Source organism: Homarus americanus, unplaced genomic scaffold (genome assembly GCF_018991925.1).
Source record: "Homarus americanus isolate GMGI-L3 unplaced genomic scaffold, GMGI_Hamer_2.0 scaffold32929, whole genome shotgun sequence".
Classification (NCBI taxonomy): Eukaryota; Metazoa; Arthropoda; class Malacostraca; order Decapoda; family Nephropidae; genus Homarus; species Homarus americanus.
Genome location: NW_024737097.1, coordinates 9,587,293 through 9,607,406, shown reverse-complemented (window position 1 = coordinate 9,607,406; position 20,114 = coordinate 9,587,293). Strand labels below are relative to the sequence as shown.

The window sequence follows — 20,114 nt, the reverse complement described above, 5'->3', positions numbered from 1 at the left end:
GTGCAAGTTTTACTTGATTGGCCTATAGCACTTCGACCTCATCACAGACCACAGGCCCTTGGTCCCCATTCTTAACCACTATTCGCTGGACGCCATCGAGAATCCCCGCCTCCAGCGCCTGAAGAAGAAGATTTTGGCCTTCGTCTTCACCACGGTTTGGCGCACAGGTAAGGAGTTGTGCATCCCGGATGCCCTTTCCTGCTCCCCAGTCAGCCGCGACACCTGAAGACGAGATGCTCAGCACCGAGGCCGGTTTCTCAGTCAGCAACATCGTCACTTTGCAAGCCGTACAGTCCCTTGCCAGCATCCAGGCCTCAGTGTCGCCACCCGACAGCGATCTGGCCCTTGAGGAACTACGGACCGTGGCACGCGACGACCCCTCCTACACTCAGCTCTTGGAGAGTGTGAGGACTGGGTTTCCTCGTGACTGTTTTGACCTCCACAACGCCCTACACCCGCATTGGAAGATACACGAGGACCTCTACGCAGATGAGAGCCTCGTCCTGTACGGTGCCCATGTGGTCGTCCCTGCAGCTCTCCGTCGTCGCGTTCTGGCCCGCTTACACGACAGCCATCGTGGAGCAAAGGCCACCAAGCGCCGCGCAAGGCAGGCTGTGTACTGGCCCGGCATTGACGCGGATATCGTCACTACGGTCCGTGCCTGTGAGCCGTGCCAGATCATGCAGCCCAGTCAACAGCAGGAGCCCCTCTTGTGCGACGACGAACCCACCAGGCCCTTCGAGTCCATGTCGGCTGATTTCTTCAGCACAGCTGGGAAACATTTCCTAGTTGTCGCCGACCGACTCTCTGGCTGGCCTGTGGTGGTAATCTGTGGCTCGGACACGACGTCCGCGGCCACCATTCGCCACTCCCGGCACCTCTTTCGTGACCTGGGCGTCCCCGTACGTCTGCGGACAGACGGTGGGCCACATTTCACCAGCCGGGACTTCACAGGATTCCTGGAGCATTGGGAAGTCCGCCACATCATGTCAACACCCCACTACCCACAGTCAAACGGCCACGCTGAGGCTGTGGTCAAGACAGTCAAGCACCTCATCCTCAAGGTGGCCCCTTGAGGCAACATAGACTGTGAGGCGTTTGACAAAGTACTCCTGGAGTTACGTAATACTCCCACCCACACAGGACGCTCCCCTGCCCTGATCCTGTATGGTCACCCTCTCTGCTCTTGCGTTCCTGCACACGCCAAGGCCTTTGCGAAGGAGTGGCAGACCAGAGGCGAGAGCTGCGACCGCTGCGCCGCTACACGTGCCCAAGACGCCAAGGCTCGGTATGACGACTGTGCCCACCCTCTTCAGCCGCTGGAGATTGGTGCCCTTGTCCGCGTCCAGAACCCGACGACGACACGTTGGGACAAGGTGGGCATAGTGATGGGCGTCAGCCGGTCGCGGGACTACAAGGTCAGGATGCCAAGCGTCCGCGTCTGGTGGAGGAACCGCCGCTTCCTCCGGCCAGTCCCACCCCCTGCTGCTGCTGGCCCCCTGACCGAGGACGAGTCCCCTACACCTCACGAGGATCCGCCCCACAGTGCACCTCGACGCTCGGAGCGACTTAAGACTAAGAAGTCCGCTCAAGACAAAGACTATGAGCGTGAAGGGGGGAGGGAGATGTAGGTTATGTATCTAAGCTACTGTGCCGAGTAGCATCTATGTATGTAATTACGTGGCAACAACGCACGTGTTATGTGGCAACATTGTCCCGAGGCTGCCATATGGCAAGGCAGCTTCAGTCTGACTCCGTGGGTCGTGCATGGCACTTCATACGCACGCTGCTCACTACTTGTATCCGTTAATAAATGGACTTCAGTGTTACCCTGTGTTTCCCTACCCATCACTGCCTTCTTCAGGGAACACTTGGAACCTTCAGAACCCCTAAACGTTTACCCACACCAACACTCAAAAAGAATATGGACAAAGTTAGAAGAAATAGAGACAGGACCAATCACAGAATGGATGGAAGAGATAGAAGAAGGAAGAAGAGAACACTCGTGGTTCCCTCGCAGTAAAAGAAGAGCCCTAGAACCCACACCAACTCCACTCTATTGAAAGATGCAGCGTTACCCCAGTGACAACCTTAACAGCTCTACCACTTACAACATTAGATCATAAAAAGACGGGACGTTCTTAGCAGAAACACAAGTTAGACTCCCCACCATTGGCAAGGACATAAGACCCGAAAATGTAAGGCATAAAATTGCAATATTTGCTAAACATACAAACACCTGACATAAATATAACACCTAAGACGAAAATTAGCTGAAACACAAACATGAGAAAACAGAAGCACTTGGGTTGAGCCCCAAGACCTAGCATTCTACTACCACTTTCTAATTTCCTCGCTTTTCTTCTTGCACTATCTACCAACCCCAAGTCCCTCCAAATTCCACCATCATTCTTCAAGTCCAGTTCCCACACCACCAATCTACGCACCAGCATCAAGATCTCTTCATACTTTACTTCACCCATCGATTCGGAGCTCATTCTATTCTACTCTCCTGAACCAGCAAAACCTCTCAACAAGCGCCTCACCAACCAGCTCCCTCAGAAAGCTCTTCACCCAACAAGACCTCTGAGCAAGCTTCTCACCACACAGCAACTCCCTAGTACTGCAAAGAGAATTTGACAACTGGCCACATACAGTACGCTACAATACTACCCTCAGTGTCAAGACCTGACTGAATTACACTGAATAGGCAAACTGTACTCCAAGCTTTGTCAATAAATTTTTTAAACTAAAAAATAAAGTAATACTCAGCTGGGTGGACCGCGGGTGACCCAAGCTAGAATCAACCAACCCTTAAAACAGGAGGCTACAGTGTTATCCAATCAGCCACTCTACCCACTCACACGTTCTACCCACTCAGCCGCTCTACCCACTGAGCCACTATACCCACTCTGCTGCTATATTAACTAATCTGCCATATCCACTCGGTCGCTATACCCATTCTACCCGTACCGTCTTGGAAGATATTGGAAGCATAATGTATTGTCTAATGGTAGACCCTTGCTGCCATATGGTATCACGAAAATTGTGACCAAGTCCCAGGTTGCTAATCTGACTTTTTGTCTCATTTACACACAATTGCAGGGTCCTAATTGTTTCTCTTAATTTGACAACACGATGGTACAGTCAGCCAAACATGCACCGACCCCACCCTGGGTCTCGTGCTCGCAATTTTACCTGGCAATACTTGGTAAAGGAAGGCTGTATGTAAGGGTGATTGTGATTGGTGGATCTGTTTTCGGCTGTATTACTGTCAGGATAATTATTAAACAAACTAAAGGTAAAATTTCGTATATTTGCTTAAATAATGAAGAAAATTATATTAATGAATGGGCAACTCAACAACATCCACTGCTGCCACAAGATTCTCACTTCAAATATTCTTCATTATTTAAGCAAATGTACGAAAATTTGGAAACTTCTCATACCCTTAAATAACAATGAATAGATTATTATTATAAAAATTTTACCTTTGGTTTGTTTAATAATTATCCTGACAGTAATACAGCCGAAAACAGATCCACCAATCACAATCACCCTTACATACAGCCTTCCTTTACCAAGTATTGCCATTAGACCCACTCTGCCGCTATACCCACTCAGCCAATATATCCACTCAGATGCACTTCCAACTCAGCCACTATGCCCACACGGTCCATATACCCACTCAGTCCCTATACCCACTCAAAGGTCTACACACGCAGCCGCTATACCTACTCAACCACTATACCTACTCAACCACTATACCTACTCAACCACTATACCTACTCAACCACTATACCTACTCAACCACTATACCTACTCAACCACTATACCTACTCAACCACTATACCTACTCAACCACTATACTCACTCAGCCACTAAGCCCACATGGCCGCTATACTCACTCAGTACCTATTCCCACTCAACACTTTACCCACTCAGCCACTTCACACAATCAGCCACTATGCCTACTCAGCCACTATACCCACTCAGCCACTATACCCACTCAGCCGCTACATTCACTCTGTTGCTGTACCCACTCGACCGTATACCCACTCGACCGTATACCTACTCAGCTGCATTTACCCACTCAGCCAAAATACCCTCTATTCACACTATACCCTCTCAGCCACTATACCCTCTCGGCCAATATAGTCTCTCAGCCACTATACTCTCTGAGCCACTATACCCACATAGCCACTATACTACTACTACTATTACTTTGCTGTCACTCGGAATCAAGTATGACGATCATCTAGCTATGATACAATGATATGAGTTATTAAGGATGTCACCTTCATTGGTGAGCTCTGAAGTGACTCGAGAGGCCGATACGGGATGGGCAGGGCTGTCCACAGACGTTGCACGTGTGGAGGGCTACATCTGGAGCGAGAGGGGCGGTGGCAGCGTTTTTCCGGCGCTGGCGCTTGTCTGACCCGGTATGCAGTCGGGCTAACTGGAAAGTATTGACACCTTCTCGTGTGGTGCTCCTCCAAGAGTTACGGTGTGGAATGATCGTCTACCAGGTGAAGGTGGCACTTATTCTTTTCAGGTTTGTCTTAAGATTATCCTTGTACCTTTCCGCTGTCCGCCAGCGTTGCATTTACCCTTCATTAGGTGACTGTAAAGTAGCTGCTTTGGCAGTCTCCTGTCGTCCATGCAGGTAGTTGTTCATGGATATTAGTAGACTCGATGCTCCTACAGATGGTGTCAGCGAGAATTCTGGCATTTGTTCTCTTGTCTTCTCAGCGAATGCGTTGGTGAACGTTTCCAAGTGCATTGAGGTGCCTGCTGTTTGTGACCCATGTCTCGCTGACATATAGCAGGGTGGGGAGGACCACTGCTCGTTATACGTGCAAATTTGTAGATTATTTCACCTCCCTACAGCTCAAGACACGGGTATGGAATCTGCCAAAAGCTTGATAAATACATCTGATCCGATGTTGAATTTCTTTTACGATGTCCGCAGTGGTGCACAGGTGGGAACCAAGATACTGAAAGTGGATAACATTAGAAAGGGCAGTACCGTTATGCTGGATGAATGGTGGAGGAGTGGTTGAACCAGCGTGGGCTGAAAGTAAATCCGAGTCATACCTGCATTCACCTCAAGGATAAAGTGTGCATGGGCGTCTGCGCAGATATTCTGTATCTCCTGTAGGTCACGTACAGTGTGAGTGGCGAGGGTGAGGTCGTCTGCATACTGAAGTTCAGTGATGGAAGCGGCCAGTACCTTTGTTCCTGCCTGGAGTCGTTTTATGTTGAAAAGTTCCTTCATCCGGTACTGGATGCCCACCCTGCCAACTAAATTGGCACTGCGCCGAGTAAGGAAGGCAGCCAAGAAAATGGAAAAGACAGTTGTTGCTAGTACACATCCTTATATTACCCCCGTTTGGATGGGGAAGAAATCAGACTGGGTGCATTTGTGCAGGACACTGCCGTTCATGCCATCGTGAAGTTGCCTCACAATGACAAAGAATTTTGGTGCACAGGCAAAGCGACAGAAGGCTCGCCAGAGATCTTCCCTGTTGACCGAGTAGAAGGCTTTAGTAAGGTCAATAAAGGCCATGTATAAGTCACGACGTTGTTCTCCTGCACTTTTTTCTGTATCTGGAGCGCAGCAAAGATCATGTCAGTGGTGCCACGTTATTGTCTAAAGCCACATTGAGATTCTGGGAGGAAGTTTTCCGCCTTAGGAAGAGGTCTATTTAGGAGGACTCGAGCGATAATCTCGTTAGCTTCAGACAGCAGTGAGATCCCGGGGTAGTTGTCACAGTCCGATCAGTCTCCCTTCTTCTTATAAATATTGACGATCTTGGGGGATTTCCTCCTTCTCCCATATATTCTCAAGGAGAGAGTGGAGACGGCTGGTAAGCAGAAGTGCTCCTCCTTTCTACATCTTGGCTGCGATTCCATCAGGCTCTGTGGATTTGTTATTTGTCATCTGCTTGATGGTAGTAGCTACCTCATCCCGGGATAGAGGATATTTGAGGTGGGTCAGCTCTGGGTGCTGAGAAACTGCTTGGAAGTCAGGCGATCCACATCAGTGTTTCGGTTGAGCAAGGAATCGTAGTGCTCTTTCCAGTGCTGATTGATGCCTTCTTCGTTTTTACTTACGAAGTCATCATCGGGTGAGCAGAGGGGGGGGCCACACCATTAGTAGTTGGGCCATATATTGTTTAAGCGGAATTGAAAAATACACGCACTCTGAGTTGATCCGCATTTTTTTACATTTCACACACTATATTTTTCCACCGATCAGTCATTAGTTTGAAAAGTTGGCGCTGGACTGCTGCTCTCTTCTCTGGGAAGGTATCAGATTTGGTCTGAGACTTAGGGTTGTTCTGCCAGTCAGTGATAGCAGCAAGTTTCCTATTGATTAGTACTTCGATTTTCGGGTAGTTTTCATCATGCCAATCCTGGTATTTTCTTTTGACCTGGCCGCGGGTCTCGCTGCAAGATTTTTTGATGACAGCCATGATGGGACCCCATTCAGCACTCGGATTTAGGACGTTTGTTGTTGGGTTAGCTATAAGCCCATCGTTGAGCTGCTCTCTGAAAGCATGTGCTACTTGCTCGATCCTCCAATCTCCTAGTATTAAAGTCTCTTCTGGAGGCTTGTTTCCTTCGCGCATTTTGGGCAAAGTGAAGGGCGAGTTTTGCTCTGACGAGCCGATGATCAGTGTCACAGTGGTCTGAGCCATGCATGGTTCGGGTGATGAGGACATTTCGGCGATCTCTTTCTCTGACAATGATGTAGTCAATGAGATGCCAGTGTTTGGATCATCGGTGTTGCCAAGAACCCTTGAACTTGTTGGCCTGCCTAAACAAGGTGTTGGTGACAGCACACTTGCTGAGGAGGAGTAGACAGTTGGAATTACACTTGCCTACTCCGTTTCTACCTACGGTTCCTTGCCATATGTCAGAATCTCTGGCATTCAAGTCACCTAGGAGCACAACCTTATCTTCTCTCGGGATAGAGGTTAACATTCTGTCAAGGTCGGCATAAAAGGCCTCCTTGATGTTATCCTCTGCATCCAGTGTTGGGGCGTATGCACTGATGAAGAAGGCATGACGTGAGTGATTTAATGGGACTAGAGCGTCATGAGGCGCTCGTTCATCCCAACAGGCATTTCAGTTAGCCTATGCAGGATGGATAGGCGAATGGCAAAGCCAACTCCGTAAATGCTGTTCCTCTCCTCAGTAGGCTTACGCTTCCAGAAGAAGGTATAGCCGAACCTTGATCTATGAGTCTACCCTCGTCTGGGGGCCGGGACTTAATAATTGTTGTTATGTTGATGTTATACCTAGCCAGCTTTTTTGCCACACATGCTGTTCTTCTTTCAGGACACTCATTTGTGCCAGTATCCAGAAGGGGCCTGTCATTCCATTCAGGGACCATAAGAGGTTGCATAGTTTGTTTTTGCTTTGAGTTGTGATTATGGTTATGTTTTCAACCACATTAGAATGACCTTACTGGATGCGGTTTCCCAGACTAGGTTGGTTTTCTGGGCAGGTTATGTTTAGAGCTCCTTTTATAGTCCCCTCCCCATGTGGGATGAGCAGCGTGGCTGCTGGAAAGGACTGCTCTGTTGCACAGACAGGACCAGATTGCACTGTTGCCTAGATCCCAGTGCATAAACGACCATCTTATTCATGCTGCTCATGTGCAAAGTTGTGACTAGAGACTCCTGGTAGTCATCTCTGCCTGTCCTCGTTGCCATTCGCCTATCGCCATAGGACTTTTGGGGGATAGGGGTTTTGATGATGGTGAGAGGTTTGATGAAATGGATGATGGCTGCGCGTGAGTTCATTTATGATGTGAAGCAGGAGCTGCAACCAGACATCCTGGCTCTTCCTTTTCCTGATCCAGTGGTACAAGCAGTTGCAACGACTGGGGAGAGGAAGAGATGTAATGGACTGCCGAAGGCACAGTTTGTTGGGTTTCGCCTTAGTAGCCTGTCCATCTTGCATCCGCCGGTGTAGTCATTGGCTTCCCATGTTGGTCACCTCTTCCACTGACACCGCCGTTCGGGTCTTACTGGAGCTCTGTAAGCATGTCTGCCTGATGCGGGGCTCTACCGCAGATTTTTCGTTCGGGGTTTACTCTCATAGCCTTATACCCACAAGGTTAATCCGCAAGGCAGCGGGGCTGCGATTGATATGCGCCAGGACGTATCCGCATGCCAGTGAGCCTGTACGCTGTCCCTCTGGGGCCCACTGCTGCTCCGACATTCTCTGCTGGTCTAGCCTGGGCCCACGAGGTACCCAGTTATCGTGTGTTGCCACGAGGAGGCACAGCAGGAGTCTTGATGGTAAGGAGGCTGTGTACTGGCAGGGGACGCGTCATGCGGGTCTTGAGCGTCATGAGCCACTATACCCTCTCAGTCACGATACCTACTCAGACAATATACCCAATCAGCCACTTTACCCACTCAGCCACTATACCCACTCTGCCACAGTACCCACTCAGCCACTATACCCATTTAGCTACTCTACCCACTCAGCCACTGTACCCACTCAGTCGCTATATGCACTCAGCCAATATACCGACTCAGCTGCTACATCCGTGCAGCCACTTTAATCACTCAGGTGCTCTACCCACTGTCCCATTATACACACAGCCACTATGCCCACTCAGCTGACAACCCACTCAGTTGATAACCCACTCAGCCGCTAAACCCACCTTGCTGCTATACCCACTCATCCACTCTACTCACTCAGCCGCTATACCCACTCAGCCACTATAACCACTCGTCTGCTATTCCCACTTAGCCGCCCGACCCATTCAGCAGCTACTGTATATCCTCTCGGCCGCTACCCCCACTTAACACACCCTTCGCCTGTCTACCCTACACACTCTGTTATAGCTCAACTTCCATTTTTTTCTGTTTGTAAACAATTGTATTTTACTATGAGCCAGTTGGACCGTGGCTGTAGTAATAATATTATTCTGGTCTACACAATATTCATCACAGTCTGCCTCGCCAATAATGATATGGACTGTAAAGTGCAATGCTGGAGAAGTAACCACTCTGCCTTGTTTACAGACTTAATGAACATTAACTACTATCTTGTTAATTTACTGTCTCATTAACATATTACTCCTCACACCTCACTTCCCTGATATGCTGTACACCCATTTGTATTATTTTATATATATTGAATATATGAGTCAATAAAGCCCAACGATGTATGTTTCTTCAAAAAATAGTGAAAAGAAATGTATAATGGAAGTTAGATTTTATATAGAAAATATAAAGATTCCATAAAGGTTATCAATTTTCAAGGTTATTTTTGTCTGATTATGTCTTGTGAGTAAATTCTATACCAAATAATGTTCTAAAACAAATCAACAAGTATTAGATAATTTGGGAATTTACCTTAAGATATTGAACAACTTCTCTGTCGCATAATCTTGACAAAGAGAATTTTCAAAGGAGAAGTAGAATTTGTAGTTCTTCTCAAGCATAGAGTAACATCCACTGGAGTTCTTCCTCACACAACTCAACGACCCACATTGGCCGTACTGGTCAATCTTGATCCATTTCCTTAACAGTTTTACCAGCCTGAAAAACATAAGAACATAAGAACATAAGAATGGAGGAAACTGCAGCGGGCCTATTGGCCCATACTGGGCAGTCCCGTTTACACCCAACCCCTATTGCTCATATGAGCATCCAACCTATGTTTGAAGCAATTCAGCGTATTCGAGTTAATGATGATATTTGGTAACTTGTTCCATTCATCCACTACTCTGTTTCCAAACCAGTGTTTACCTATTTCACGCCTAAATCTAAATTTGTCTAATTTAAAACCATTGTTACGAGTTCGCTCCTGGTTGGATAATTTGAGTACCTTTGTAATGTCCCCTTTGTTTAGCCCTGTCTTCCACTTATACACCTCTATCAGGTCGCCCCTCGCTCTACGTCTCTCGAGGGAGTGCAAATTAAGATGCTTTAACCTGTCTCTATACTCAAGGTTCCTAATGCCCGGGATTAGTCTTGTCATTCTCCTCTGAATTCTTTCCAAGGATTCTATATCCATTCTGTAATACGGTGACCAGAACTGAACTGCGTAATCCAGGTGTGGTCTCACAAGAGCAAGATACAGTTTTAGGATGACCTCGCTAGTCTTGTAACTAACACTCCTTTGTATGAACCCAAGTACTTTATTAGCCTTGTTACGAGCAAAACACATTGTTTACTTGGCTTAAGGTTCCTACTTATCATTACTCCTAAATCTCTCTCGCAGTCGGATTTCTCTATGGCATCGTTGTTCATCTGGTATCTGGTTTCCCTGTTTACATCTCCTATACTGAGTACTTTACATTTGTCGACATTGAATTTCATCTGCCATTTTTCAGACCATTCGAAAAATTTGTTTAGATCTTCCTGTAGTTTTGCCGAGTCCTCGTCAGATTTGATAACACGTCCTATTTTAGGTCCTGTATAGGTCCTGATTGATGATAATCATAATTTTAAGTAAGGAAAATTTTACAGGTTATTTTTTTACATTTGTGGTCTTGAGTATTCAGATTTACAAAGTGAGTCCTTTGGGTTGGATAAAAGGATTTGCACCTACAGTTGCCTGCATTTATACCTGGTACAGTGGCTGGTTCGTTTTGTGGGATGTAGCAATTATGTGGATTGCTTATCTAGCATCATTAATCTGGTCACTATTACGAGGTTCCTTAGGGCCAACCTGGGCCATTTCTGGACTTTTAATATGAAGTAAACAAACACATCTCACAAAATGTGTCTGCCACTGTACCAGGTATAAATGCAGGTGACTGAATCTAAAGGAGGATTAAGTCAAGATAAAGGATTTCATAATTACATTAAGAGAATTGCAAGGTCACAAAGAGAGAGGAGAATCAGGAAGAAATGTACTTGATTTTCAATCATTTATGAATTCTAAGCTTACAGTCTTGCAATTCTAAAAATATCTTAATTATGGAACTTTCATTAATGAAATTATTTTTTACAGCCTTGATACAGTAGTCTCTGTCTGTATTGGTTGGTACTTCTGGAATCATATTATTCAAAATTTATACTTGCGAATACAAGTGATCGTCATGTGTATTCAAAGGATAATGTGTTTGTTAAAATATTAGAATAAAACAAAAATATATATAATAGGATATTTCAATGAGTATAGGTATTTCCTCCATTTTGCAGCCCAATCTTGCGGTCCAGATCTCACCCGTTGACCAGCCAATGAAGCTATTAGCGTCTTACCAAAATGCATAGATTTTTCGTTGAAACTATTTTTAATTTACCACTGCCCACGTGCGTAACCCAAATAGTGTCATCAGACGGCGAAAGCGTTAATGTATTGTTTCGTGTGTTAGCTTGTGGGTGGGGCAAATGAGTGCAGCTTCGAGATGGGTCGAAAATGTTTACTGGCTTAAGGAATAATATATAATGTATTGTAAAGCTTCAATGTTCCTGAACAGTTAGCTTTATATAGAGACATATTTAACATAAAATAAAACACAAAATACGAAGTCATGGCTCACTCTTCCCTGCCGCCGACTGTCCAACAGTTGGACACAAACCAGGCTGCCAGCTTGGTCTTGTTGGCTGCGTAGTTCCGCTCCTCTTCTGGCTCCTGAAGGGGCTGCCGACGTCGGTAGACACGCCCGTACCTGACAAAGTGTTGACCAGATAGAAAAATAGAATGGAAAAACAAAGTTAGGATAATGTTTTATCACGATAGCATTTTGATATTGTAACGTTAAACTACTACGTGCAAAAAATACCACTGTCTAAAGTTCTTTTTCACCTCAGAATTTACAATGTATAAGAAACTTGTGCCACTTGTTATATATTGACAGAAGTTATAGTGGGGAGAACTTCACACTCTTGGGTTTGGGTAGGAGCTCTCTCCCACACGTCTTTGGGTCTGGCCTTACTCACCTCACCGCACTTGACTGCCCCACAAGAGAGATAATTTTACGTTATGAGTGACAGCAAGTTTGCTATTTGAAATAAAAAGGGGGGATTTTTTGCATTAGCACTGTAAATAAATTTTATAAAAACACTTTTATATAAGTAATCACGTTAAAATAATTATTTCTATATGTAAGAATAGAACACAAAATTTTTGTTTATGCTTAATGAAAATGTTTATACATCACTTTATACCTTCGTTATTTCATGTGATTGCAATATGAACCTTATTCCGTTATAAAGCATACACATTTAGGAAAAAAATAGTTATCGCAAAAACGTTGTAAAAAAATAATATTTACCTTGGGAGAGGCATCAGGTGGCACTATACTATCACCACATGGTGCAATTTCCTTGCACTTTTTACGTTTCCTCACCCCTCAAACCTGGCCAGCAACACGAGGCATGGTTCAAAACTCTCACAACACTCTTATGAATAAATGAATAATAAATGAAATCATTGTTGGGAAATGTAAGTCAACATTATATCCTGTGTCCTTTAAACACAAAAGGGAGGCTGGTTTAGGAGGGAGATAGGAAGGAACTGGTTCACAAATAGGGTGGTGGATGAGTGGAACAAGCTTAACAACTTTGTAGTAAGTGCTGGAACGCTGGAGATTTTTAAAAGGAGGCTAGATAGATTCATTGATGATAGAGAGTGGTAGTAACTCTCGACAGGAGCTGCCATGCACAGGCCAACCGGCCTATTGCAGACTCCTTATTTTCTTATGTTCTTATGGTGACCTTGGAGTGTAGTGTACATTGTTGCCAGATCGCACTGACGGCCTCTAATGTGTGTCTTGCGTGTCTAGCATTCATATGCAAAATAGTTTTTTTTTTACTTTATACGAAAATTTGCATATGAAAACCCTAAAGCGATAATTTAGATCATATGCTATTTTATGTATGAAAACCCCAAAAGTGTTAATTACTTGAACCTCACAACAGATGAATGCAAAGAACTCCATGTCTCAGAATAAACCTCCAACAAAATAATTTATCTTCATCATTCTCTCATAAAAACTTCCATTTTAAGCTAATGGAGGAATTTATTAGAATCTTGCGTCAACGGTCCACCTGCCACAACAAATGGTCATGTGGTATAATTATTATTTTTAGGTACAAAAGCTCTCGTCAAGACAGGGCCAACAATAAACAGGGTTCCACAAGTCCCTGAGAACCAGATGAACATACGGGTTTGGGAAATCGGAGTCGAGTCTGTACGTAAATGTCCAATTGAAGATGTTATTGAAGTGGCCAATATTGCCGTAGAGGTAAGATGCTGACTCCATCATCCAGAAGACGTAGCGGGTATGGGGGGACCTGAAGACCAACACACAACATATGAGTTATTACAATAAATTTTGGATTGTGATGACTTGATTAAGTACCCGTGTCTTTGGTTACACCATAACAAGAAACCGGATACCTATCTATAGTCAATACTTGAAGAGAAGATTCGACAAGCACAGGCCACTCAAAATTATTCTTAATGTTACGAAAGGAATTCCTCACAAAGCAGTTTTAAAAGACATACTTTGCAGGACGAAATCGGACAGATTTGCAACAGCCAATCAGCTGTAACTCTTGAAGATGGGGCGGGGCATATCTTCTCAGCTGGGAAAAAAACGCACTGTAATCGGTGTTCCCTTCCACTGGCACCTTATGAACAGGATATTGATATGTTCGAAAATCTCGCGAAAGTGCGTTTTTTCTCAGCTGAGAAGAGATGCCCCGCTCTCTTTTCAAGAGTTACAGCCGATTGATTGGCTGTTGCAAATCTGTCCGATTTCGTTCTGAAGTAATGATGTATTTCTAAATGAGTTTTTTCATAATCGTTGGGATGACAGTTTCTGACGAGAAAGATATTCAGCTAAATTATATAAAGATACATACATCCATTATTTCAAACATGAGCACGTAGGAATTTTATCAGAAATCTTATACATGAATTATCTGTTAAACTCTGGTAACAAATTTACGCTTTCGGAGGACGCATTTAATATATACTTATACCAACAATAAGGCAGACTAAGACAAATTACGTATCAATATTACTACCTTATGCAAAAACTGATATTTTAAAAGATCAGAATCACATTGAAATATTACACGGCCGTCAGCAGAGGCGGGAAATATGACTGCGAACAACTTCATATTTCCCGTCTCTGCTAACGGCTCGAGCGGCCTAACTCCTCAGTCTGTTACACTCATCCACCAACTTTGAAGGGGCCGTGTAATATTTCAGTGTGCTTCTGATCTTTTAAAATGTTAGTTTTTGCATACTATAGTATTACTGATACGTAATTTATCTTAGTATGCCTTATTACTTTGTAGTTTCAGTTGGAGTTACTTGTAGTCTTCATTTGCAGTTATCTCAGAGTACTTAATGTTTGCAAAAACACTATTTTTTTTTTCATTTTACAAAATCTATGCACTCTATGTTGTTGATAATGATGAAGTAACCGATAATAGGCAACTGTCCTTTTACGAGACAATATAGGAGGTAATTTCCAAAGCTCCTATAACACATCTGTCGAAGGTGGAGGATATGGAAACATCATCTAGCACGTGAGAAGGAATGATAAGCTATGCTAAGTTGGCGTTTATCTAGTTAATTCAGGTAGTGAAAATCATACAATAAATATATGTAGATAGGCCACAATTATATACAGTAAGTACTACTGTCTACAGGTATCTGTTGACAGGGACTATTACACCTAACATAAACCAAGCAAATTAACCCAACATAAACCAAAAACCTAAACTATCATAGAACCAAGTAACTTAACCTAACATAAACCAAACAACCTAACCTAATATAAACCAAGCAACCTAACCTATCCTAAAAAACCAAGCAGCCTAACTTAACATAAACCTAGCAACCTAACCTAACCTAACATAAACCAAATAACCTAACCTAACATATACCAAACAACCTAATCTAACCTTACCAAACAACCTAATCTAACCTAACAAAACCTAAACCTAACCTGACATAAACCTAGCAACCTAATCTAACCTAATTTAACATGTAATTTACTTGGCACACATTATTTCATCTTGATGGATGTTTGACTTAATGTTGTCGAGTGTATAAAATTATTTCGCTCATTTACGTTGACTGAATCTATATAAAGGAAATATAAGTGCTAAGGCTGAATATTGGGTACTACTGAAGAAATAGCTATTTGGTATCAGATATCCTTCATCCTGTTCCGATCTAAAAAAAATTATTTTCTTCAGTAAACTAAAACCATTTACCATATTTTTCTCGCCATTGAACAGCATATGATGTTTCATAAATTTTAATTGTTGATGAGCCTTTTTATACGCTTAAAGACCTTCAGTTTTGAATCGTAGACTAATAACATTAAAACGTCAATGATAAACGTATCTTTCAAGTACTCTTTCTTTACCTGACAGTAGGAAGCGATCTGTCATTTGATCTAAAATGCCACACAAGAGCGTCAATCTCCTTCAGCGGAAAGCGGGATCGGTCGCCTGTGGTGAAGCAAGTATTGACACGGCAGCCAGCACGCAAGAAGGGCTCACGACCGAACCCGAACCCAAAGTGCTTGCTACTGTAACCCTGAAAATATAAGAAAATATCCATGATATGTTTCTGATATACTTATCACTATTTTCGCTTTTCAACAGCTTTGCAGCAGGAGTACTTATATTTTTCTTTAATAAGCAAGAATTCTAATGAAATTCGAAACTTAATACTAGTAAATATCAGTGATGATGGGAGTCTGAAGCTACTGAATTTCCATAATTCCTTCGTGACATCATAGTTGTACTCGTAACTAATGTAGGGAAAATAGTGACAGAATACATTAAAATAAAATATGTTCTGTTATGAGGTGATATTTACATTAGGTTAGCTCTTGTCATAGACTAGCAAGAATTAAGATTTTCTTTTTTTAATGTATATGCATTTGGCATTATCAATCTCTTAGTTCTATTTCTGAAATTTTTTACGTTATGACTGAAATACCTTAGGTATTGAGGCTCAGTAATAATGTGTAACATCAACTTCTCTTTGTGTTTAGAAATGTACTATCTCTTAAACAAAGAAAACAAGCAGCAGGCCGTGTAGGGGTAACTCACATCATTCCAAAAGAGTATTTTCTTCAACTGAGGATTATTATTAGTGTTGAGTGCATCGTTGGTCTCGGGCGTCTCTTTAAACAGATCTACAGGTGATTGTTTTATTTGCTTTAAATTCAGTTCCTCGTATGGTAGATGTGAATCCCCAGGCTGTAGTGGCAGATGAACACTGTTGATGTCTTTAGAGGTGATTGTCTCTGAGCTTGGTGGTTGGCGTGCAGTAACAATGCCCTGAGAAGTCCCTGACTTTGGTGGTAGGTGTGTCATCAAGGTTTCCTTGGCCTCTGGGTTCCCCTCACTTTGTGTTCCTCTTTTTATGATAGGATCTTGTGTCTTATTATTTCTGTAAAGAGCCAATTCAGTATTCTTGAGACAGGTGTGTCAGTATACAGAACTACAGTAATCTTACGGACAGATCTCGTCAGGTTGTCTCTCGTGAATGGCGTGAAATTGCCCTAGTCATGTTGTCTCCTTTTCGAGTATAGATTAGGTCAGGTTTCTCGAGAATCATGCAATTCTCAACCATCGCGAGAGATACCGTAAGAGATTTGTTACCGAGATTAACCTCGGCCTGTTGATAGAATTTGATATTGTTTGATTATTCCAGTGTTGTACTATCCTAATGTGTGAAGTGTAGTTCTTAAATGAAGGCGTAGCTCAGTGAAGTATGAATGATTTATTTGTTAAGCAAGGAGACAATAAATCGCATATACTGTATAGCGGTAAGTGAGTGTGACGAGATATACCTGATGGTACATTTAGCTAACATACCTAGCAATGAGGATCTTTCAATTAGAAACACAACAAAATCGTGCTCTAGATGTTTACTTTTAAGATATATTGTATTAATACGAAAATGTTTTGTTTCTGTTGTTGTTGTTGTTGTTGTTGTTGTTGGTGGTGGTGGTGGAATGATGGAGGTAAAGGAACTTGACACTGCAAGTTTTATGAGATATACGAGAAATATTGCAAGATGTGTTAACTACCCGCACAAGGGGACATCGGGATGTTCACCTACACTAAAAAGTTTTTGGGATGCTCAGTATTAGGATTTAGTAAACTAAGAATAAAAAATATGAACTTAGAATTAACAAGTTCATGAAGTAAAGAGGAAATTTTACCAGTTTCATATTTATTAGGTGAAACCGTCATACAAATATACAATTGTTTCAGCATGATAGACAATGCAGATATGCAGTTCAGCGTGTATATAGACGGTGTGTAAGCTTTCTGTAATTCAATAACATGTGTAATTACTTAAACATGAATTGGTATTATGCTTACTGATTGTACTTTAATCATATTAATGTGTTCTGTACTGGTGCCACAGTCCTGTTCCAGAACTTTCTCTTAAACATGCCCCACTACGTCATGACGCCCTTTAGTCAGCATTCTTGCGCCCCACCACGTCAGTTCATAGCTGGGCTTTGGTTTTATAGTTGGTGATTAATATTTCTCTCACGACCATTTTCCTTTGTGTGTGTTACAGTGACTGTTAACTTTAATATATACAGGTAGTCTATTTTACTAACTATGTGTTTCCCTAGACTTCATCAGTGTCTTGCAGTTATTATTAAGGGTCTTACGGGTAACATAATGACATTTATGTTGCAGGCTCTGCTTGTTTCCTCTCGCTTTAAGCTACTGCCACTGGCTATCCCCATTGGTGAACAGGGAAGCAACCTTGTGTTAGTCTTCCACTGCCAGTACACAGTCTTTTCATCTTCAAGAGTCGTACTGTTCCTCCTCGTGGCAACACACGGTAACTGGGTGCCACGTGACCCCAGGCTAGACCCAGCAGGGGATCTTGGAGAAGCAGTGGACCCCAGAGGGACGGCTCATAGACCCACTAGCATGTGGACACGCCCTGGCGCCTACCAACCACTGCCCCACTGCATTGCGAATTAACCTTGGTAATCAAAGGCTACGGGAATAAACCCCGAACGAAAAATCTGAGGTGGAGCCCCACATCAGGCAGACATGCTTACAGAGCTCCAGTAAGACCCCAACAGTGGAATAGATGAAAGAGGTGACCAACACGGGAACCCAGCGACGACATTGGCGGAAGAAGGCATTGCCTCACTACATAAATCAACTCATGCGCAGCCTTCATCCAGCTCATCATACTTCTCCTCATCATCAAAACCCCTATCCCTATTAAAAGTCCTATGAAGACAAAAGAGTGGCGACGGGGACAGGCAGAAATGATAACCAGGAGTCTCTGGTCACAACTCTGCACTTGGGCGGCGTAGATAAGATAGTCGTTTATGACTGGGATCTTAGTGACAGCGCACACCGGTCCTGTCTGTGCGACTAAGCAGCCCTTACCAGGAGCCACTCTCCTCACCCCACATGGGGAGGGGGCTAGAAAAGGTGCCCTAAACATAATCTGCCTAAAGAACCAACCTGACTGGTAACTGCACCCAGTTAGGTCATCCTTATGCGGTCGAAAACATATTCACAATAACAGATCAAAGCAAAAACAAACTAAACAACCTCTTATGGTCGCCTCATGGAATGTCAGGACCCTTCTAGATATTGGTACAAATGAGTGCCCTGTAAGAGGAACTACCCCTTGTGGCCAAAGAACTGTCTTAGTATAACATCGATATAGACGCCATTAGTGAGTCCCAGCTTCCAGATGAGGGTCGTCTCACAGAACAGGGGTCCGGCTATACCTTCATCTGGAAGGGTAAGCCTGCTGCGGAAAGAACCTGCATTTACGGAGTTCGCTTTCTTCATTCACCAATCCATCCTTCATAGGCTAACCGAAATGCCAGTTGGGATTAACGAGTGCTTCATGACGCTCAGAATCCCACTGAATCACTCAAGTCATGCCTTCTTCATCAGCGCATGCGCCCCAACACTGGATGCAGAGGATGACATCAAGGAGGCCTTTTATGCCGACCTTGACAGAGTGCTAACCTCTATACCCAGAGAAGATAAGGTTGTTCTCCTTGGTGATTTCAATATCAGAGTTGGCAGAGATGCTAACATATGGCAAGGATCTATAGGAAGAAACGGAGTAGGCAAGTGTAATTCCAACGGCCTATTCCTCCTTAGCAAGTGTGCTGCACACAACCTCACTACCACCAATACCTTGTTTACGCTGGCTGACAAGTTCAAGGGTTCTTGACAACACCCACGATCCAAACACTGGAATCTCATTGACTACATCATTGTCAGAGAAAGAGATGTCCTCATCACCCGAGCCACATGTGGCTTGCGCCACTATGACACAAATATTCGGCTCGTCAGAGCCAAACTCTCCTCTTACGTCGTCCCAAAACGGCGAAGGAAACAAGCGTCTAGATGAGACTTTAACACTATAGGAGCCTGGAGGATCGAGCGGTAGCACATGCTTTTAGAGAGCACCTCAATGGTGGGCTTGTAAACAACCTAACAACAAATACCCAAAATCCGAGTGCCGAATGGGGTCCCATCAAAGCTGTCATCAAAAAATCCTGCAACGAGACCCTCGGCCCGGTCACCAGGATTGGCTTGCTGAAAACTACCCGAAAATCGAAGTACTCATCAATAGTATACGTGCTGCTATCACTGACTGGTAGAACAACTCTAAGTCTCGGACCAGAGCTGAAACCATCACGAGAAGAAAGCAGTGGTCTAGCGGAAACTAATAACCGATTGGTGGAAAAATATAACATGTGATAATGCAAAAATTTGCGGATCAACACAAAATGCGTGAATTTTTAAATTATGCTAAAACAATATATGGACCAACTACTCATAGCGTGGCCGCCCTCTGCTCATCCGACGGTAACTCCCTAATTATAAACGAAGCATCCGTTAGTGCTCAAGAGAGCACTACCATTCGTTGCTCAACCGAAACACCGATGTAGATCTCCTGACTACTCAGGATGTTCCTCAGCACTCCATTCCGGGATGAGGTAGCTACTACCATCAAGCAGACGAAAAATAACAAATTCACAGGGCCTCTGCCTACCAGCCGTCTTCACTCTCTCCTGGAGAATATATGGGAGAAGGAGGAAATACCCCAAGGGAGACGGGTCTGACTGTGGCAACTAC

At 43.8% G+C, this 20,114-nt stretch overlaps 1 protein-coding gene across 3 annotated transcripts in view; it reads right to left on the bottom strand.

The window, feature by feature from the left end:
- Positions 1–20,114, bottom strand: part of LOC121873196 (alpha-(1,3)-fucosyltransferase C-like) — a 70,203-nt gene that overhangs the window by 22,772 nt on the left and 27,317 nt on the right. For all 3 annotated transcript variants that reach the window (XR_006090205.1, XM_042376545.1, XM_042376546.1), the window contains exons 4-8: positions 16,068–16,410; positions 15,374–15,546; positions 13,149–13,277; positions 11,522–11,650; positions 9,384–9,569 (exon numbers count right to left, since the gene is read on the bottom strand). Coding sequence is in view for 2 of the 3 variants with exons in the window: in XM_042376545.1 (XP_042232479.1) it covers positions 9,384–9,569; positions 11,522–11,650; positions 13,149–13,277; positions 15,374–15,546; positions 16,068–16,410 (960 nt within the window). In the remaining variant the exon portion in view is untranslated. The remainder of the gene's footprint in view (positions 1–9,383; positions 9,570–11,521; positions 11,651–13,148; positions 13,278–15,373; positions 15,547–16,067; positions 16,411–20,114) is intronic.